The 21,771-nt window shown below is 46.4% G+C and overlaps 2 protein-coding genes across 6 annotated transcripts in view; one reads left to right on the plus strand and one right to left on the minus strand.

The window, feature by feature from the left end:
* Nucleotides 1–323: 323 nt before the first annotated feature.
* On the minus strand, nucleotides 324–4,240 carry Ppcs (phosphopantothenoylcysteine synthetase). 2 transcript variants are annotated; one of them, XM_006994935.4, is made up of 3 exons: nucleotides 3,434–4,240; nucleotides 3,167–3,270; nucleotides 324–1,094 (listed from the first exon to the last, which is right to left on the minus strand). In XM_006994935.4, the coding sequence occupies exons 1-3, from the start codon at nucleotides 3,939–3,941 to the stop codon at nucleotides 771–773; spliced, it is 936 nt and encodes a 311-aa protein (XP_006994997.1). In that variant the 5' UTR covers nucleotides 3,942–4,240; the 3' UTR covers nucleotides 324–770. The 2 variants fall into 2 exon arrangements, with proteins under 2 accessions (XP_006994997.1, XP_006994998.1); XM_006994936.4 differs by lacking the exons at nucleotides 3,167–3,270; nucleotides 3,434–4,240 and adding an exon at nucleotides 2,952–3,131.
* Zmynd12 (zinc finger MYND-type containing 12) overlaps nucleotides 4,095–21,771 on the plus strand; it is a 33,962-nt gene continuing 16,285 nt past the window's right edge. Inside the window, exons 1-3 of one of the 4 annotated variants that reach the window (XM_076564944.1) lie at nucleotides 4,095–4,195; nucleotides 12,525–12,666; nucleotides 16,804–16,975. In XM_076564944.1, coding sequence (XP_076421059.1) covers nucleotides 4,110–4,195; nucleotides 12,525–12,666; nucleotides 16,804–16,975 — 400 coding nt within the window. In that variant the 5' untranslated portion in view covers nucleotides 4,095–4,109. Of the gene's footprint in view, nucleotides 4,196–4,319; nucleotides 4,610–12,524; nucleotides 12,667–16,803; nucleotides 16,976–21,771 lie in introns of those variants that run through there. The other 3 variants (XM_042271789.2, XM_042271792.2, XM_042271793.2) reach the window with 3 other exon arrangements.

Genomic DNA, 21,771 nt, shown 5'->3' on the forward strand with positions numbered 1-21,771 from the left:
CTGCAATATTTGAAAAGTGTTACTTAAATATGGAATAAATCTAGGACATGAGGCAAAAAGTAAATGTAGAAAAGGTTTGTGATCTTCAGTCTGTCTTTAGGGAGGTGTCTGCCTTATATCTGTTTTAGTAAAAGTGTATTTTAAAAAGACCATGCTGAATTCCCAGCACCCACAGGGAGGCTCACAACCTCTGGAACTGGAGTTCAGAGAATCTGACCCCCTTTTCTAGCCTCCAAAGGTACTGCATACAATGGCACATAGACACATATGCAGGCAGAAATGCCCAAACGTATAAAATAAAACACCCGCCCCCCTTCGATGTGTCAGTTTGTGGGCACATACTTTATTATTGCACTTAAATTTTTGTACATCCAGTTCCCGAATGAGACGTTGTTTATTCATCTTTTAAACCCTCCAAGCTCACACAGGCCCTGGCACATGGTAGGCACTTGGTAAATACCTGATCTTCAGAGCATGACCACTCATGCGTCCACAATCCTTCTATTGTACAGTAGGCCGACATGCAGTGTAAGTCCCCTACGTCAGTTCTGAAGAACACGAAATCCCAGTCAGCTTTGTAAAAAGTGAAAAACAGTTCTTGTTCCATTTCCAAATCAAGAGGAGTGTGTCAAGCGGTTCCGTCAGCAACAAAATACCGACATTATCTGCCCGCACACTGTTTCCTCATTGTCTGTATCCTTAGCAAAGGATCCATCCTCCTTCCTGTCAGTTGTGAGAGCTCTGGTTGGGATGCTAGGCGAGCACTTCCTTCAGTGTTTGTCACATATAAACGCCGTGTGTCGAGAGCGAAGGTCCTCCACTATCTTCTCCTCTATCACCATGCCTTTGGCGATTTCATCCTCCGACAGCAGTAACTTGGTCTCTGAGTCTTTGGTGACGATAACCACGGAGGACTGTATTGACTCCAGGAGGTTGGCCACCACCACTTGATGCCGATAAACCTCCAAGGCATTCCGAGCACGATTAATGATGATGGCGGGGTCAGTCTCCAGCTTAAAGGAGACTATAAAGGCTTTGGGAGCCCAATCTTTAACCAGGGGAGAGAGCATTTTGGGCACCATCTTCATGGTTATCTGTGTGGGAGAGAGCACACAAAGTTTAATAAGTAAACAGTGGTCAGTCCCCGCCAGGAATCTAAGCAATCAGGGACCAACTTCTGCCTAAGTGTAAAAGGGATTTCTCACTGTGTAACTTCTTGGAGCACACTAAGTGCCTGAAGGCTAGGTTCTGTGGGGCTCATGACGCCTAAACTCACGGCCTGACACCTACTTTGGGGTAAAACTGTTTCCTGAACCGGCACTGTTCTGTCATTCTTACAGTTCCTCAAACATCCCCTTTTATTCTACTATTGTTATGACTTTCGAAGACAGGGTCTCACTATGCAGCCCTGGCTGACCTAGACAGAACTTGGTACGTGAACCAGGCTGGCTGAGAACTCAGATCTACCTGCTTCTGTCTCCAGAGCGCTGGGATTAGGGGTGGGAAGTGACGCCATGCCCAGCACTCCCTTTAGCTCATTTCAGTATTTGTAAATGTTTCAGAATCTTATACATTGTATTTTGATCATGTTCATCTCTCTTTTTAATGCCAATCTGAAGATAAACAAATGTAATCCATTCGTGAAAACTTTGGCAGAAGTCCATTCATACTGGGTTTTAAACTTCTCTATCTAAAATATGCCAAATTGCTGGAGTGGCTACTGGTTTCTATTTACATTTCCCCCCCTCATTTGTTAACTACAGGTATAAATACAACAATTACAACAGACCAGTGAGGACACAACTGACTTGGTCTTCACTTGATTCAAGTTCCTGCCCTGTTTCCTAAAACCTTGTATAACCAAAGGGGAATACTGAGCCATTCTGTTTATTCTCAAGATAGACTGTTAAAGAGTATGCGGCCTGTTAGCAAGTGAGGCAGGAATGGCATACAAGCTCCCACTTTGTCAGCAGCAGGGATTCCACTCCCCCCAAGAGTGCGAGCAACTGCTGGTGTACTTCTCCTCATCTCTAGGTACTACCATAGTACTCGACACACAGGAGGTGCTCCAAAGTGTGTAAGTAAACTGTCCCAAAGGTGCCCTTCCAATAGGTTCATCTATAAACTACTTATCCAATAAATGTCTATGAATTCCCTCAGGTTCCAAGGCGCCAAACCACCTTAAATTCTCAGCCATGACACTATCCTCTCATACCTTTTCCTTAAACTAATTACACTAGCCCCTATTTATCCACTCTACTTCCTACCTCATCTTTCAAAATGCTAGAATATTCTTTACAAACAAAACTTTTTATATTTATTTGAGATGGGGTCTCACTGTGCAGCCCTGGCTGGCCTGTAACTCACTATGTAGACCAGGCTGGCCTTGAACTCACAGAGATCATCTGTTAACTGAAGGGCTGCTATGAAGGGAATGTGCCACTAAGCCCAAACAGAAACTGTTATCTCTTTCTTCCACCTAAGTGCCTCTGGCCTTCACAAGATAAAGTCCAAGTGTCTTAAGAAGGAATCCAAGCCCTGTAGTGTTGGCGCACGCCCTTAATCCCACCACTAGGGAGGCAGAGGCAGGTGGATCTCTGTAAATTCGAGGCCAGCCTGGTCTACAGAGGGAGTTCCAGGACAGGCACCAAAGCTACACAGAGAAACCCTGTCTTGAAAAACAAACAAACAAAAAAACAAAACAAAACAAACAAACCAAAAAACAAAAACCAAAGTTGTTTCCCCCACCCCCAGGAAAAGGCAAAGCTGCCTCTTCAGTCTTCCAAAGCACTTCATTTCACAGAACATTACCCAATTGCAAGCTCCAACCTGTAACTCCACTTGGAATGACCTTCCCCACTTTATTATACCCATCTTCTGATGAGTCATCTCCAGGAAAACTTGACTCCCCCATCTCACTACCCCGATATCTGACTGCTCTGTGTACATACCTCCGCTACAGCATTTATCATTCTGATTTGTGATTATGGCTGGTGTCCAGGCCCTCGCTAGATTGTGAGGTCCTTGACGGAGGGCAGTGTCTTATTCATCTCTGTATTCCCAGTGCCTAGCTCATACAGAATGCAGAAAGGCCATCTCCAGATCAAGAGGAAAGTAACCCAAGACTGGTTATAGGGGGTCAGATCTCTGGAAGAGAGCCCATCACCTGCAGTGGGCCACCAGATGAGTGGATCTTGTGTTCAGGCATTTCGGAGACAGGAATATAGAAATCTGACACTGCAGCAGCCAGGTAAAACATCGCAGAAGAGCCTGTGAAGAAAACCAGAGTCTAAGAAATCGGGGAAGGGCATGGGGGTCTGTTTCTTTTCAATTCGGGTTCCCTGGCTGTGGGATAAGCAGCCAGCATGAGGGAAAAGAGGCTGGAAGTATGGCTCTACCTCCAAGAAACCTTTGGATTCCTTACAGCACTCACCTAGTGGGTTGAGAGCCAGAGCTGCAGCCTGCAGTAGATGCAGATAGTCCGCCAAAGTGGTAAACTCTACTGCCAGGAAGGTGCCAGCAGCAGCTGCCTCCTGGTAGCTCTGCAATGCTGCAGCAAAGCCCGGGAGCGCATTCTCTTCGGCCTCCAGACTCAGTTTCCCCGACTGGGCTGGGCCAGAAGGCCGCAGGGCCGACAGCCAGGTCTGGGGCGGGAAGCGGTGGGCATAGGGGAAGGCCGAGCGCGCTCGGTACAAGAACAGGACCCCGTAACCCGCAGCCAGGAAGACTTCGGCCGACGCTGCCCCGCGTCGCCCGCTGCTGAAGTTGTCCAGAAAGCGCACGGCTCGCGCTTCCAAGGGGACCTTGGTGCCTCCCGACGTGACCAGCACCACCCGCCGGCCCTGCGCGCCCAGCCTGGCCGCAAAGCGAGCCATAACCTCTGCCCAGCGCGCAGCACCCTCGGGTGGCGGCAACTCCGCGACCAGGTCCATTTCCGCCATCTGCAAGCTAGAGTCACTTGCACGCAGGAACCACTGAGTCCCGGCACGCCGGCCGCTGGCGCCACGCCCCCTTCCGGATTCCTGAGCTACGCGCAACCGCAAATAGTGACTGTGGGCGTTCCCTGCCTTCGGTACATCCCTAGGTCCTGACCTCGTCACGGCTTCAAAATGCTTGTCTGTCTGTCTGTCAGAGTCCGTCGAAATGCATTGAGAGGACGCGTCTTTCTCGAAAATCCAGAAAAATTATACCTCCTGTGGGTTTCCTAGTCTGGAAAGCTAAATGGTTTTTGTCTTTTTTTTTTTTTTAACCTTTACCGGCCACCGTACATCCCTCTCCAAGCTTGGGTTCCATTGCAATCAAATTCTAGCCATTTAACCTTTGGGACTTAAGACTTTGCGCTCTCCCCTTCCCGATTACCGCTGTTAGTCCCGCCTCGCTCCGCCCCCTTGCCCTTGAAATCCGGACTCCCCTGCTGGCCCGCGGCTGTCACGTGACGTCTATGTCTTCCGTGGGCGAGCCTGGCAACCGTCCTGGAGACAGACACTGCGGGCTGCACCATGAACGTGATCTACCCGCTGGCGGTGCCCAAGGGGCGCCGGCTCTGCTGTGAGGTGTGCGAAGCCCCGGCCGAGCGGGTGTGCACGGCTTGTACAGTCACTTATTACTGGTAGGCCCTGGAACGCGGTGCCTGGCGCCTTTGCTCCCTCCCTGTCTCCCAACCATGGGGCTGGCCTTGTGTGTCTGTATATGGGGTGGCCCTTTCTGCCAGCGACCCCTCAAGGCCGGAGCAGGCTTGAAGACGCGTCTCTAAGACTCCTGTGGCCTCATCGGCCTCCTCTCCCACTCTACTGGTTTTTCTCCTGATGTTTCCCCGGGGTCCTACTGTTACTGTGTTGGGCGCCATTCTAGGTGCTGAACGTAATGGGCCAGTACTGTAGATCCCTTCACTGAAACTTCGGAAGACAGTGAAGTGAACAAACGATAATTTCAGGGAGAAATGTCAGAAGTCAAAGGAAATGTGAGAAATTGGGCAGACAGCTTCTCTGAAGGTGGTGAGCTAAAAGCACCAGCATTCTTGCCCTGGGAAGGGCACAGATAGGGCTCATAAGTAGGAAAGACTTGTGTCCTTGAGGACCCAAAAGAAGACTAATTGGCCCGTGCACAGCTAAGAGAGTCTGAGTGTAGAGGAGCTACTAATTCAAGAGGAAGACGCTTTCGTGTAGTCCAGTTGGCCTCAGACTCACTATGTAAGCTAAGGATCGAACTTTTGATCCTCCTATCCATACCCCTCAAGGGCTGGGGTTACAAGTGTGTGTCAACATACCTGGTTTGTGTGATCCTGGAGACAGAACACCAGGGTCTCAGCACACTAGCAGACACTACCAGCTAAATCACATTCCCAGCCCTGGATTGTTTGAGCCTCACAAATTAGGATGGTAACATTACCAGCCTGACTCACAGCCATTATTATCCATTGTACATGATACATACTGTCACTCAGGGTGCACTAAGCTTGAGATGTCTGAGGATGGAAACATGGTGACTGCGCAGTATCTAAAAAGGTTTCTCTGAGGAAATAACATTTGGGCCGAGTATTGAGAGGCCAGTAGAGGCTTGCTATGTGAAGAAGGGGAGGTCTTTCCAGCTATCCGGGAGGTGGCTGGAACCTAGGTGGGAAAGAAAACCGTGTGAGGGGCAGTCAGTGATTTCCATATTGCAGACGGGGATGCATCAGGTCATGACTAAGTCACAACCTAAATTTATACTGTATAAATAATATATATTTGTACATTTTATTTCTTCCTATGAGTTGAGTCAAAAACAGTTTAAAAGGCTGTGATCAGTTAGGGGGAGGACTTTGAACCAAGAAGCTAGAGGTTTGGGTGACAGGAGAGGAAGGGATTTGGAATTTGCCCCTGAGCAAGCCATATGGGTGGTTTGGAGTTGATATGATGTTGTTTGTGATCATGAGGATTGACAGGCAGCAGCAGTGTGCTGCATTGGAGGGTAGACCCTGCCTAGCTATTAGTGGTCCAGGTGCAGAGTGAAGGTTCCCTTCTCAGACCATTCCAGATGCCCTTCCTCCATGTTTCACTCAGTACATCCTCAATCTTGGCGAACTAAATCCAAATCCTATCACTCAGTAAAACAAAACAAAACAAAACAAAAAGGCATTTTGGTGAAATTTCTTCTGTTTTCTTCTAAATACAATTATGTTATATACCATGAATTATGACTATGTTCCCAGGTGACAGAACATTAAAAAACAGTACATTTATTTATTTAATTGTGTTGGTGTGTGTGCAGGTCAGAAGAAAACTTTCAGGGGTTAGTTCTCCATTTCAGCATGTGGCTTGGTGGGAAGTCATCTTGCTGGCCTGGAATAGAACATTTTTAAGAAGGATAATTTTATAAAAAGTACACACTGAAACATTAATAGTAGATCGAAGAGTCCTCAGCTCATAGCATATAGATAAGAGTAATTTGCAATATTTTCCCCTTAATTTGAATGCATGTGATACAACTTTAAATGTCTTCACTGGCCAGCAGGGAGAAAATGTCAAGTGATATTTTAATAATAAAAAGCAGGAGGGCAGTGTGGTGGTGGTGGTGGTGGTGGTGGTGGTGGTGGTGGTGGTGGTGGTGCAGCACACCTTTAATCTCATCACTCAGGGACAGAGGCAGGTGGATCTCAGAGTTCAAAGCCAGCTGGAGAAACCCTGTCTCAGAAAACAAAAACAAACAAACAAAAAACAACCAAAACAGGAAAAAAGCAGTGGGACACTGGGTGTGGTGGTTTGTGCCTGTCATTCCAGCACGTGGGAGGCTGAGGGTCGATGTAAACGCTAGGGTTGCCTGGGCTTACTATGGTGTATTTGACAAGGGACAGGAAAAAACACAGACTTTAATTCCACCACAGAGAGAGCTTCAGGGAGGTGTGGCCTGATTCACGCTACAGGATCAGGCCTACGTTCTAACAAAACATTGTTGAAAGAAATTGAAATACTTATTATTAAGATAGCCATATTCCCCAAATTATTCTATAGATTCAGTGCAATCCATGTGAAATTCCAACTTAGACATGCTGATCCTAAAATTCATATGGAAATATAACATTTCCAGTTCCAAAACTTCCTATAATGCTCCAGTATGTACAGAATTGAGAGTCTATAAGTAACCTTGTATGTACATTTATGACCAATTGATTTTCAAACATTCATTGAGGACAGCACCTTTAGCAAATGGTGCTGAGTGAAGTAGATATCCACATGTAATAGGATGGACTCGGACCTGCACCTTCTATCTTGTGTGAAAAAATAATCATATACGAAAGACTTAAATGTTAGCTATAAAACTACAGAAGGTTTAGAAGGGAAGATAATTGTAAATCTGTGTAGTTTTAGATTGAACATCAGAAGGAACCAAAGTGAAAATAGTTAGACATCATCAACATTTAATTGTTTGTTTTCTGAGACAAGATCTCTCTCTTTGTAGCCCAGGCTGTCCTGGAACTCAATATGTAGACCAGGCTGTCTTCAGACTCAGAGATCCTGCTACCTCTGGGATTAAAGGCATGCACCACCACCACCACCACCACCACCACCACCACCACCACCACCACCACCACCCCCACCCCCAACTAAACTAAACAACAACAAAAACTGCTGTAGAGAACACTGTGAAGAAGGGGATGGTGAGGAAGACTTTGAGAGCGGTCAAGCCTGGCCATGTAAGTGTTGAGAGCCGTGTGGTGGCTTCCAGGCTGACCCAGGTGAGATGCAGGCACTGTGGTCCTGAATCCAGGGTTCCTCCAGTTGACACAGTCATCTCAAGCCCGTGGCCAAGCTCACCTAGGAGGAGCAATGCATGCTAGGAGCTGAAGAAACTGCGCTTACCAACGCTGTTCCAGCGACACAAACAAGCCTAGTGTTTGGAAACCCAGTCAGTCACCAGGAAACTCCACAGCATGGTGAAGACTGGAAGACACAATGCACTGGCCACGCTTTCATGACCCACATCTGGAAGCTGTGAAAAGGAAGCGGTCTGAGGAGTGGACGCTGCCTCGGTAGCAGAAGCCACCGTCAGTCAGACACAACCCCTACTCCATTTTCCACACGGCACTGAAAACTGTGAGCCTGTGATTGGGCTGGTACTCACCTCCAAGACTGGCCGTTCTTCCCAGGTCACTGTGTCCCTAACTGATGGAGATCACTGCTTTCTGACCATGAAGTACATGATCATTGAGATTAAATATCGGCAGATACTAGTGCCAGAGAAGCTGTCCCGTGAGCTGGAAGCTTTTCAATAGCAAGGGCCTAGTGAACAACAGAAAGCACAGCACACACACACACACACACACACACACACACACACACACACACACACACACACACACACACAGGGGGCAGGTGTATGGACAGACAGACAGAGACAGAGACACTCTTGCCCTGACCCATTACTGCTGGTGTCTGGGAGGAGACAGGGCTCTCTATCCCAGGAAACCATAAGAGCCACTACCCCCTTGAAAAGTCCCAGTGAGTTAAGATGACTTACTTTTTAAGAAATATTGGCACTTGGGAGGCAGAACAGGTGGATCTCTGTGAGTTCGAGGCTAGTCTGGTCTGCAGAGTGAGTTCTAGGACAGGCTCCAAAGCTACAAACAGAAATCCTGTCTCGAAAAAGACCAAAAAATAAATAAACAAAAAGAAAGAGCAGCGTGTGCTGACAATTAATCAGTAGAACTGGCTTCCATGCCCCCTGGCTTGGGTTCCCGCAAGAAATTCAGGCCCAGTCTTTCTTCACTCAGCATGGAGGACACCTTTTCATGTTACAAAAGGAAGCAGTTTTAATATCAGAAAAGATTTATTAGAAAGTCCCCACTCTGAGTTCTATGCTCTAGAACTTCCATTCATTAAAGTTGACACCTTTGCTGGCAGTGGTGGTCCACACATGTAATCCCAGCACTTGGGAGGGAGAGGCAGGCGGATCTCTGTGAGTTCAAGGCCAGCCTGGTCTACAGAGACAGTTCTAGGACAGCAAGGGCTACACAGAGAAACCCTGTCTTGAAAAACAAAAGAAAAAAAAATTGTTGACTTTAATCTCAACACTCAGAAGGCAGAGACAGGCAGATCTCTATGAGTTCAAGGCCAGCCTGATCTATATTGTGAGTTCCACGACAGCCAGAGACACACAGAGAAAATGCACGCACAACAAAGTCTGTAAACCAAACTGTCTTGAAAAGCAAAACAAAGCCGGGTGGTGGTGGCACACACCTTTAATCCCAGCACTTGGGAGGCAGAGCCAGGCGGATCTCTGTGAGTTCGAGGGCAGCCTGGTCTACAGAGTGAGTTCCAGGAAGGGCGCAAAGCTACACAGAGAAACCCTGTCTTGAAAAACCAAAACCAAAAACAAAACAAAACAAAAAACCCAGCAAAACAAACAATAAACACAACCTTACATTGTTCTAGAGTAGTTTGGGGATATCTGAACACTGAAGTTGATGGATCTGAATTCGGCTGAGATGGGTCTAAGAAAGACTTTATAAACATGTTTTCCTGTAGTCAATGTCACCAATAGCACCGTTAGCATTGTCTTCAGGCTTGCTGGGGGATGGGAGTGGGCGTTCAGACTGCACTGGCAATGTCCTCTTGTTGCCAGTGATGTGGGAGAAGGTCCTAAATGTAACTTTGACTCTTTGAAAATAAAACAGTATCTGTTCCGATCATGTTAAAGAAGGTAGGAGAGAGTAAGAAGGTACTTTTTGCTGTGCCCCAAAGCCAGTGTCTTTAGAAAGGATAGTGATAGTTTGGTTTACAGACTTTGTTGTACATGCGTTTTTGTCGCTTGTTTGACGGGTCTCACTCTGTAGCCCAGACAGGCCTGGAACTCACTATGTAGTTCAGGTTGGCCTTCAAACATGGCAGTCCTCTTGCCCTCCCATCCAGCCGTGCTGACCTGCTGACTCTTGTTTATGTCTGTGTTCGCAGCTGTTCTAGAGGATTTGACAGGGCTTCTCCTGGTGCTCTGGCTTTGTATTTCCCTAGTAACTAACATGCATCTTTTCCTGTGCTAATTAGCCATTTTTATATCTTCTTTGGGAGAAAGGTTTATTTAAATCCTTCCTTCCTTTCAAAAAGAACTGTATCTTCTAACTTTTTAGGGGTTCTGAATATATTTTGGAATCAAGACATTTGTCAGATATACGATTTGCCAGTATTTTCTCCCATCCTCTGGGTTTCTTCCTTTTTTTATTTTTTATTTTTAATTTCTTCCAGACAATTTTCTTTCTTTCTTTTCTCTTCCTTTCCTTGTTCTTTTCTTTTCTTTCTTTATTGAGGCAGGGTCTCACTATATAACCCTTGGCTGTCCTGGAAATCACTGTGTAGACCAGGCTGGTCTTGAACTCATAGAGATCTGCCTGCCTCTGTCTTCTGAGTGTTGGGATTAAAGCTGCCTGCCTCTGCCTAGGATTAAAGGCCTGGGCTACCACACCCATCTGTGTTTGTTGTGCTTAACACCAGAGCCACAGCCTGCATATGTGACCTCCAGTGTGAACAGGTGTCTGCAGAAAAGGCCCCTTCACACGGCCCCTTCCCAAACCCAACAGTTTTAGATAATTTTTGGTTAGCACACAAAGAAAAGGGTTTTACTGTGACATTACTCTCTCTCTCTCTCTCTCTCTCTCTCTCTCTCTCTCTCTCTCTCTCTCTCTCTCTCTCTCACACACACACACACACACACACACACACACACACACACACTTCTTTTTCACATCACCCACTGCCCTCCTCTATCCCCTTCCCCTTCCTGCTGGTCCCTTTCCTCCCCAACAGTTCCTTCTGCTTCATGATATGTATTTCCATCACTGATGTTCTGCCCTCCCTGTGGACTTCTTTCTCTCCTTCCATACTCTCTGCTCTACTGTAATGTCGTGTGTGTGTGTGTGTGTGTGTGTGTGTGTGTGTGTGTGTGTGTGAATGTAAACTGCACTACATGTATGAGGAATTATGCAATATTTGTCTTCCTAAGTCTGACTTATTTCACTTAACATAATGGCCTCCATTATGGTTCCATTTCCTGGCTGTTGTAGATGGTGCAGCAGTATACATGGATGTCCCAGAACCTCTCTGGTGAAGGACTTAGTCCTTCAGGTGTACGTCAGGAGTGGTATAGCTTGGCCCTATGGTAGTACTAGCTTTAGACTAAGTTGTTTTTTTTGTTTGTTTGTTTGTTTTTTGTTTTTTGTTTTTCCAGACAGGGTTTCTCTGCGTAGCTTTGCGCCTTTCCTGGTGCTCACTTGGTAGCCCAGGCTGGCCTCGAACTCACAGAGATCCGCCTGGCTCTGCCTCCCGAGTGCTGGGATTAAAGGCGTGCGCCACCACCGCCCAGGCTTAGAGTAAGTTGTTTTAGATTCATACATTTTATGTGTAGGAATGTTTTGCCTGCATGTATGTCTGTGCACTACATGTGTGCCTAGTGCTCTCGGAGGTCAGAAGAAGGGGTTGGATCACTTGGAACTATACTTATGAATTATCGTGAGTCACCATGTGGGTACCGGGAATCAAACCCAGGTCCTCTGCAAGAGCACGTACTCTAGACCACTGAACCATCATCTCTCCAGTCTTCTATTTTTATTTTTTTGAGAAACCTCCATACTGGCTGCACTAGTCTGTATTCCCACCAGGTTCATCCCTCCCTACGTATTTCCATTATTTTTATTTATTTATTTATTTATTTATTTATTTATTTATTTATTTATTTCAAGACAGGGTTTCTCTGTGTAGCTTTGGAGCCTGTCCTGTAACTCACTCTGTGGACCAGACTGGCCTCGAACTCACAGAGATCTGCCTGTCTCTGCCTCCCGAGTGCTGCAATTAAAGGCGTGCGCCACCACCGCCCAGCTATATTTCCATTATTTGTTGTCACTTGTTTTTTTGTTTTTGTGTTTATTTTTTTCTTTCTCTTTTTTAAAGACAGGGTCTCACTGTGTACACTGGTTGGCCTGGAAACTCTCTATGTAGTTCAGGCTGGCCTCAAAGTCACAGAGATTAGTCTGCTTCTGTCTCCTGAATGCTGGGATTAAAGGTGTGTGCCACCACACTCAGAACATTTGTTTTCTTGATAACCATTCTGACTGGAATCTCAAGGTAGTTTTAATCTGCATTTTTCTGGTGGCCAGGGATCCCAATGCAGTTTTTTGTTTTTTTGGGTTTTTTTTTTAAGATTTATTTATTTACTATGTATATAGTGTTCTGTCTGCATGTATGCCTGCAGGCCAGCAGAGGGAGCCAGGTCCTTTTACAGATGGTTGTGAACCATCATGTGGTTGCTGGGAATTGAACTCAGGACCTCTGGAAGAACAGCCAGTGCTCTTAACCTCTGAGCCATCTCTCCAGCCTCCACCACTCTCCTCCCTGCCCCAATGCAGTTTTTATACAAATAAAGACCTGAGAGAAGATAGAATTCCATCTCAGAAAGGGCTTCAAGCCCCTGCCTGGGTTGGTTGGGCTGACTCTTCTGGCCTTTCGAGCTAGGCTGGAGGAGATAAAGATCAAGATAACACAGTGTGTTTTTGTTGCCAGTGGGCCTGTGCATCAGAAGGCTGACTGGGGCAGCATCCATGAGAAGATATGCCAGCTGCTAATTCCTCTGCGTACCACCATGCCCTTCTATAACTCAGAGGAAGAAAGGCAGCATGGCCTACAGCAGCTGCAGAAGCGACAGGCAAGTCCTACAGCCGGTGACAGTGAGGGCGGGGCCTTGGTCTTTATGTTGCCAATCACAGTCCCACTCCCTGGGTCATTTCCCACGTTTTCACTGAATACCCACTGTGCTGGTTGCTTGAGTGGCCATAACAAGATACGGCAGATAGAGTGGTACAACTAGTATTCATTTTCTCAACACTGCTGGAGGTTGAAAGTCCAAGTCAGGGTTTGTACCTTCCCCCATTCCCTTCCTTTCCCACCTTTTCCTCCCCCCACCATCCTCCCCCAACCCTCCCAGTCTCCTGTCTGCACCCTGAGTATCTTTGGTTTGTACACTTGTGTTTGAATTGCCTTTGGATGCCACAGGACAACGTTAGGTGTCCGTCTTCAGAAGCCGTTTACCTTGGTTTTTGGTTTTGGTCTTTTGAGACAGGGTCTCTCACTGGGCTGGGTTTCACCAAGGAGGTTAGCCTAGCTGGCCAGTGAGCCCCAGCCTATGGCTGTCTCCTCAGTGCTGGGAGTACAGGTGTGCACACCACGCCTAGCTTTTTCCTTGGTTTCTCTGGGTGTTGAACTCAGGTCCTTATGCTTCTGAGTCACTTTACTGACTGGGCCATCCCCCCAAGCCCCAGACTTGGTGTCTCCTAAGATCTCTCTTCCTGGCTGATGGGTGGCTGCCTTCCTGCAGTCTTCATCTGGTCCTGTGTGCACACATCATGGTGGTTGTTGTTGTTGTTGTTTTTACATTGTTGCTGCCTTTTAAGCCACAGCTGTCTGAATCAGCAACTCGGCCGCTACCAGCCAGCGGTTAGGCCTCAAGGGCCGCAGCCAGAGGGAATTCCGTTCCTTCAGGCACCGACTCTTTCGAAGCTACAAAAGGAACTTAACTAAATCTCTGTCCCTCTGAAGGACTCAAGGTTCAAAGGTTAAGGTGCAGTTCTGCTCTTCAGAGGCTGAACGGCAAGCAGCTCACCTCCTCTCCTTGCTCACAAAAGCCCCTGTGCCTCTTTTCGCCCTCCTTATCAACCCTTTCCCACCTGGCTCCTCCCCACCACTTCCTGTCAGCTGGTTGCTGACGCAGCCTCCTGACCGCAGGTGAATTTTATTTAATCAAACACATCTTTGGATCATTAATCAAATGTTCCAGAGCATAAACAAAAATAACACACCTTAAAATAATAATATTCTACAACACACTGGTGTTTCTTTGCCGGTCCAGTTTTTCTTATCAAGACACCAGTCAATGCTGGTCAATGGCCTGGTGGGGCAGGGCACTTGTGGCCGAGCCTGACACCCTAAGTTCGATCCCCAGAACCCACAAGGTCAAAGGAGAGACCCGACTCCCAGGAGTTGTCCTCTGACCTCTCCGTATGGCACACATGGACACCCCCCCCCCACACACACACACAAAATGTAACTAAGATGCCCAATAGGTTAAATTCGATACAGTCTATGTGAGTGGGTCCATTTTAACTGAACCACCTCTTTGGAGAGCATTTTATCCAAATACAGTCTGTTCTAGTGGGAGCTTCACCTAAGCCCCTGGCACCCTGGCATCCATACACCCAAAGAATCTGGAATGTTCTGGTGGAAGCCCCACCTCTCTGCCCAGACCCTGCCCCTCAGAAAGCCCCTCCAAACACAGCTCCTCCCCCAGAGATGCTCAAGACCATCCCACAGGGTATTTGAACTGCACCGCGGAAAACAGACACATGGTTTTTGGTCTCCTTTCCCTGTCTCTGGGAGGCCGGAAAATCACCCGGGAGCCCTTTGCTCATTAAACCCTGACTTTTTCTTTCTTTCTTTTTTCTTTTTTCTTTTTTTTTTTTTTTTTTTTTTGGTTTTTCGAGACAGGGTTTCTCTGTGTAGCTTTGCGCCTTTCCTGGGACTCACTTGGTAGCCCAGGCTGGCCTTGAACTCACAGAGATCCGCCTGCCTCTGCCTCCCGAGTGCTGGGATTGAAGGTGTGCGCCACCACCGCCCGGTGACTTTTTCTAATTCAGTCTGATTTGATCTGATTTGGATTGCTGCGTTGGCGGAGAGACTTATGGAGTGCAGAAACTTTTTATCATATCCTGAGGGACAAGGATTTAGAGCTCTAGCACATGACTTTTGGGGGGTGGGGGACATGGTTCAGTCCATAGAATCCATGTGCCAAGTACTATGATAAGAGCTTTAGTGTATAGCACATTGTTTCTCAATCTGTGGGTCATGACCTTTTGAAAAAAATATTTACGTTATGATTCATAACAGTAGCAAAATTACAGGAATGAAGTAGCAATGAAAGTAATTTTATGGTGGGTTCATCACAATATGAGGAACTGTATTAAAGGGTTGCAGCATTAGGAACCACTAGTATAAGAGGATATAAAAATGATATTAATATATCAGGGTATAAAGGAGACTATAAAAACTAATCTACATTATGGCATTAAAAGAATATAAATTATTATCATTATTATTTTAAATTTTTTTTTTTTTGGTTCTTTGAGACAGGGTTTCTCTGTGTAGCCCTGGCTGTCCTGGAACTAGCTCTGTAGACCAGGCTGGCCTCGAACTCAGAGATCCACCTGCGTCTGCCTCCCAAGTGCTGGTATTAAAGGTGTGTGCCACTACCACCCAACTAAGAATATCAATTATTAGCCAGGCGGTGGTGGCGCACACCTTTAGTCCCAGCACTTGGGAGGCAGAAGCAGGTGGATCTCTGTGAGTTTGAGGACAGCCAGGGCTACACAGAGAAATCCTTTCTTGAAAAAACAAACAAACAAACAAACAAAACAAAAAGAAAGAAAGAAAAGAAAAAGAAAATCAATTATTATTTTGAAAATTAATCCCCTTTGTGTGCATGTGCACACATGTGTATGCAGGTATGCTTGCATGTGTGGAGACCAGAGGTTGACTTGGGGTGTCTTTCTCTGCTGCTCCCCACCTTGTATTTTGAGACAAGGTCTCTCACTGAGCCTGCAGCTTGCCCTTTTGGCTAGACTGGTTAGTGAGACCCTGGGGTCCCTCTCCCAGTCCGTGGTTATCGTGAATACTATGATGTTTTATGTAGGTGCTAAGGACCTGGACTCGGGTCCTCATGCTTACACAACAGGGAGTTTACCCACTGAGCCATCTCCCCAGCACCCCCAAAATTAGCCTCCTGAAACCACAAATCTATAAGTACCAGACTCATCAATATTAGTGTTACAAAACTACGATCATCTGAGAACAATGAAGACTTGAAAGTTGTTTTTATATTAGCCAGGCAGGATAATTTCAGAAGGAAAAAGAGATGTTTTCTTGAAATTAACTCAAATATAAAGACAGTTTTACTTTTTGAATTTAAATTTTAATTTCTCCAGAATTTCATACATGGCTACACTTTGCACCCTTTCTACCCTCCCTGTTCTCTTCCAATGCCTCCCGTGTTCCCCGACCCCTCTCCTGTAACGGCGTGTGCGTGTGTGTGTGTGTGTGTGTGTGTGTGTGTGTGTGTGTGTGTGTGTGTGTGTATCCTGTAGTGTTGCCTGTATGTACATGATTGGGGACCTGACCCCTTAGGATTGGGAAGCCTTCAGATGGCTCATCCCTGAAGAAAACGGATTCTCCCTCAGCAGCCACTGACTACCTCTAGCTCTTATTAAATGTCCCCCATCCATGGCTGGTCTGGTCTTGCATGAACAACCATATTGTTGAGAGTTCGTGGGTGCAGTGTCCCTGTTATGTCTAGAAGATTTTGAAGCAGTGGTCTCAGTCCTCCAGTGCTTACAGTCTTTCAGTAGACAGAAAGTTTTAGATTGTCCTGTGTCATCTAGAGCTTTGCTAAATTAAAGTTTTACTAGAACTGGAAGGATAAGGCCAGTGATGTACATCAGTTGGTAGGGGCTTGGCTAGCAGGTACCAAACCCTAGAAATAAAAAGCAATGATGGAAAGGGATGCTACAAACAAGAACTACAGGAATGCTAGAGCCACCTGTCTGCCAAATTCTGAACTGAAATGAGATACCTGCTCCTGGACCTTGGACTTCGGGCCCCAAGTTTGCATTTTTATCCACCCCAGCCCTGAATCTCACCAAGTGCCTTCAGCCAGGCGTTGACATTACCTGTGGGTGTTTCCACCTGTGCCTTTTCCCCGAGACTGTCTCACAGCGTCTGTTCCCACCTTCCACAGAAGCACTTGATTGAATTCTGCTATACCGTCGCCCAGAAATATCTTTTTGAAGGAAAACACGAAGACGCTGTCCCTGCGGCTCTGCACTCCCTTCGATTCCGCATGAGTGTGCACGGCCTGAGCTCAGTGGAGTTGGTGCCTGCTTACCTGCTCCTGGCCGAGGCCAGCCTTGGTGAGTGGGGCTGACTGGAGACCCCTGGAGCCTGTTGAAGTTCTGTATTGATTCCTGACAGGGGCAGGACTCCCTTTTTGGTATGAGGTCTGGCAAAAGGAGGGGGAAAGCAATGGCCACAGCTGACAAAAATCCACTCAAGCTGGGCTTGGTGGCGTTCGCCTTTAATCCTAGCCCTGGGGAGGCAGAGGCAGGAGGCCACCCTAGTCTATACAGCAAGTTCCAGGACAGCTAGGACTCTACATAAGAGAGACGCTGTCTCAAAAAACGAAAACAGCTGGGAGGTGGTGGCACACACCTTTAATCCTAGCACTCAGGAGGCAGAGGCAGGCGGATCTCTGTAAGTTCGAGGTCAGCCTGGTCTATGGGGACTAGTTCCAGGACAGGCAGGGCTATACAAAGAAACACTGTATATATATATATAAAAATCCGCTCAAGTTGGCCTGGGCAAAGGGAAGAAATCGATTAGACTGCTGGAGTGGTGGAAGGAGTTAAAGGGCCGACTGCTATAGGACATTGGTTTTCTCCAAGCTCTCTCTCTTCTTCTTCTTCTTCTTCTTCTTCTTCTCTCTCTCTCTCTCTCTCTCTCTCTCTCTCTCTCTCTCTCTCTCTCTCTCTCTCTCTCTCCCTCTCCCCCTCTCCCTCTCTCCCTCTCTTTTTCTCTCTCTCTTTTTCTCTTTTTTGGAGCTGAGGACTAAACCCAGGGCCTTGGGCTTGCTAGGCAAGCGCTCTACCACTGAGCTAAATCCCCAACCCCATCTCTTCTCTGTCTTTTAAGGATCCTTTATGAAACTCAGGCTGTCCTCAAACTCACTAGGTAGCTTAAGGGGTGACTTTGAAATTCTAATCTTCCTGCCTCCACCACCCTTCAGTGCTGAGATTTCAGGCCAACACTACATTCCCATGTGTTGTGGGGGATCGAACCCAGGGCTTCATGCATGCTAGGCCAATACCCTATCAACTCAGCTACTTCCAGCCTTCTTTCTTGTCTCTGCCCCTCTGTAGGTATCTGATTCAGTTTGCCTACTGCAGACTAAATTTTTGTTGTTTGGTGTTTTTTTTGGTTTTGTTTGTTTGTTTGTTTTTGGTGTTTTTTAGACAGGGTTTCTCTGTGTAGTTTTGGGGCCTGTCCTGGAGCTTGTGCTGTAGACCAGGCTGGCCTCGAACTCACAGAGATCCACCTGGCTCTGTGTAGCTAGAGTTTTCCTACCTGGCCCACAGTCAGGACAAATCTTTGTCACCTGCCAGTCCCACAGCCGCTCAGACCCAACCAAGTAAACACAGAGACTTATATTGCTTACAAACTGTATGGCCATGGCAGGCTTCTTGCTAACTGTTCTTATAGCTTAAATTAATCCATTTCCATAAATCTATACCTTGCCACATGGCTGGTGGCTTACCGGTGTCTTCACATGCTGCTGGTCATGGCGGCAGCTGGCAGTGTCTCTCTGCCTCAGCCTTCTGCTTCCCAGAATTCTCCTCTCTCCTTGTCCCACCTACTTTCTGCCTGGCCACTGACCAATCAGTGTTTTATTTATTGACCAATCAGAGCAATTTGACATACAGACCATCCCACAGCAGCTCTGCCTCCCAAATGCTGGGATTAAAGGCGTGTGCCACCACCGCCTGGCCCTGCAAACTAAATTTTAACATTCTTTGCTCACTGCAGGAGACAGTTCCCCTCAGATATCAGATCTAGTTAAATCTGCATGTCCTCTAGATTCAAGTTGAGAAGCAGAAGTGGATTAGCATCTCATTTCCTTTGCCAGTTCCTAGAAGACAGAATTTTGTTAATCCAGCTGAAATGTAGAAGCTACCCTTGTTCCCTGGGGTCAAAGTTCAGAGACAGAGGAACCCACTAGCATTAAAGTGAGAGCCGACCTTAGCAGACACGTGCCTGTGGGTTGCTATAGGAGATCAGCATTCTGAGAGGAATTTACATTCTTGAGCACCTACAGCGTTTTAGGCACCATAGACATCTTAATAGCCATCATTTTGAATAACATTTTTCAGGCTAGTACTGTAGCTCAACTGGAAAGCACACACCTAGCTTGTTGGTGTAATATCAGAGCCCACCCAAGCCATGCGATCATGCTGCTTACTGTAATGCAGGGGGTCCCTGTGTCTGGAGCTCTCTGGTGTGCATTTCCCATAAAGCTCTTCACCTTCTAAGAACTCATTCAGGCTTCTCCAACAATGTGTTTGCAGCCCCAGGAGTCACAAGTCAGACACATTTTCTCTCTTGTTGCCTTATGCTAAATCTTCACTTTGAAACATTTCTCTGCTTTTCCTCAGCTTTTTTGACCTTGATACTTTCTGAGTGGAGTTGTATTGTCTCATCAGGACCACCAGCCTGCAAATAACAACATGGAGACTTATGAATTATGAAAGCTTGGCCTTGGCTATTCTAATGTAACCTGTTTTTGTTAACCTGCATTCTGCCATGTGGCTCGATTACCTCTCCTCTGTACCGTATGCAGTGAGTCTTCAGTGACTCACAGGCATCTTTGTCTCCCTTCTTCCCAGAGCTCTCTCCCTAGAAGTCCCGCCTATTCTCTCCTGCCTAGCTATTGGCCATTCAGTTTTTTATTAAACCAATCAGAAGGCATCTTAGGCAGAGACACATCTTTACAGTATACAAAAAGATTATCCCACAACATCAGAGATGATTGGCTAATTTAAAAAGTTGTATTATTTCATGCATATGGGTGTTTCGCCTTCATGTATGTTTGTACACCACATCTGTTCCTAGTACCTGAGAAGTCAAGAAGAGGGTGCCAGATCCCTAGGAATTAGAGGTACACACAGCTGTGAGCTGCGATGTAGGTGTTGGGAATTGAACCTAGGACCTCTGGAAGAGCAGTCTGTGCTCTTAACTGTTGAGCCAACTCTTCAGCTATGCCAGTCGTTGTATAAAGCACCCCTCAGTTGTATTTGTCTGCTGTTCCCTTGTGACTGTATTGAGGTATGGATTTGGGACAGGCATGTCACAAAATGATAGTGTGTTCTCAACCCATCTGATAAACGGACGCAACTTTTCCACTACTGAAGCTTACTCATAGGCAACAGTGATCAGAAGGTATTAGATGGAAAATACAGAAGTAAAGTCTAGAGTAGAGGCAGGAAGGTAGAAGTTCAAGACCATCCTCAGCTACAGTGTCTGGATGCTATGCAGCCCAGCTCTGCCTAAGTTTAATGATCTTAATTGGGTTTATTTGCACGTCTAGAATCAGGCAGCCCCTCCTTCCACCAAGTAGGACATGTAACACAAGCAATAATAGGTCCAGCCTATATTGCTTGCTCCCAGGGTCCGCGGAAGAGTCTACCAACCAGCTGAGGATTCTAATCTGAGGGATAGTCAGTAAATCTAAGCACACTGAGTTCTTTAGACTGTTCACTTTATTCTTCTATGGCGATTCCATCTACACAGTTTCTTTTCTGCTCTCTTACTTAGCTCCTCTTGGTCCCTCCTGCTCTCAGTTCCTTTTGCTGTTCTCTCATCATTCTACCTAGTTCTTTCCATCTCTGTCCTCATCTTTGTTCTTCTCCATCAATTCTATTCTACCAGTGCTCTCCGAGAAGCAGCATATATACCCACACAGTAATTCTTTTGTAAAGCAATGTGAGGCTTGAAGTTTTCAGGGTCTCAGAGAGGTGATAAGGACCCACACATAAAGCAATTAATTGTCAGCTTCCAATTACAACTCAAAAGGGGGGTGACTAAAGGGGAGTTCTCTGGTAGGGTCAACTAAAGGCTAAGACCAATTAGGGAATTTATGTGCTCAAACTATAATATAGAAATGGCTAGGTAAAATGTTAGGGGTCAGTAAGTCACAAGAAAGTAAACTGTCTTTAGCACCACGTTTCCCGCTCATCCCAGCTGCAGCTGTTTTCTGATAGGGAGGGGGACATATGCTAGGTGGCTAAGCAACCTCTGTCAGAGCTTGTAGTATTTGGTTAGTAAAAGCACTTTCACTCAGAGTAATTGCTGAGCAGAAAATCTAGGAATAGCACCTGGCTGAGGAGGAATAAAAACTTAATTTGCACAAGAAAGAAGCTTGGCACCTGTTGCCTGCCTGGCCTGGAGGCAATCTCCTTGGGTCAGTGGGAAGTAACTGCCTTAACTCAGTATCTAGCAAATGGCTAAAACATCATCCCAGGAATGTGAGCAGTAAATCTCTTAAGTTAGGGTCTTGTGTAAATAACCCGGGGTGAAGGTAAGGGGTTGAGGATTTAATTGTTAGTGGTTCTTTTCTCTATCTGTGAGTGAGATGAGCTAATGTTTATCTATGTGCAGTTTTGTCCTTGGAAAAAGGTATCTTTGCTGAAATACTTTTGTCCGGAGAATGGCCCTAGCCAGATATATGTTAATGAAAGGTAAACACAGCTGGGGCAGTTGTCCAATTACCCTAAATGTATAGGGAAAGTTGTGCCCAAGATTGAGATGCAATCATGAGAGTACATGTACACGTAACATGGAGATGCACGGTAAATGGGGAGAATCATAGATGTTACTGCACCAGAAGTTTACAACAACAGCCAGCCAGTTCGTTCAAAAGGCAGTAATCCCATAACACCTTGTGTGATGGTTTCCTCTAACAGAACCCTTAGTTCTGATAGGTTGACCTTCTGAACACTAGTTGTCACTGTTGTATACTTTCATGGACTTTCACTACCAGCGGCTCTCAATAGACATGTGTTCCCAAATGCTCACTGCCATACCTTTACTACAGTAGGGCTGGCCACGCTTCTCTATCACGAATCACTGTAATTCTAGTTTTGGTTTATAAAGTGGT

This window comes from Peromyscus maniculatus, chromosome 2 (genome assembly GCF_049852395.1).
Source record: "Peromyscus maniculatus bairdii isolate BWxNUB_F1_BW_parent chromosome 2, HU_Pman_BW_mat_3.1, whole genome shotgun sequence".
NCBI classification, from domain to species: domain Eukaryota; kingdom Metazoa; phylum Chordata; class Mammalia; order Rodentia; family Cricetidae; genus Peromyscus; species Peromyscus maniculatus.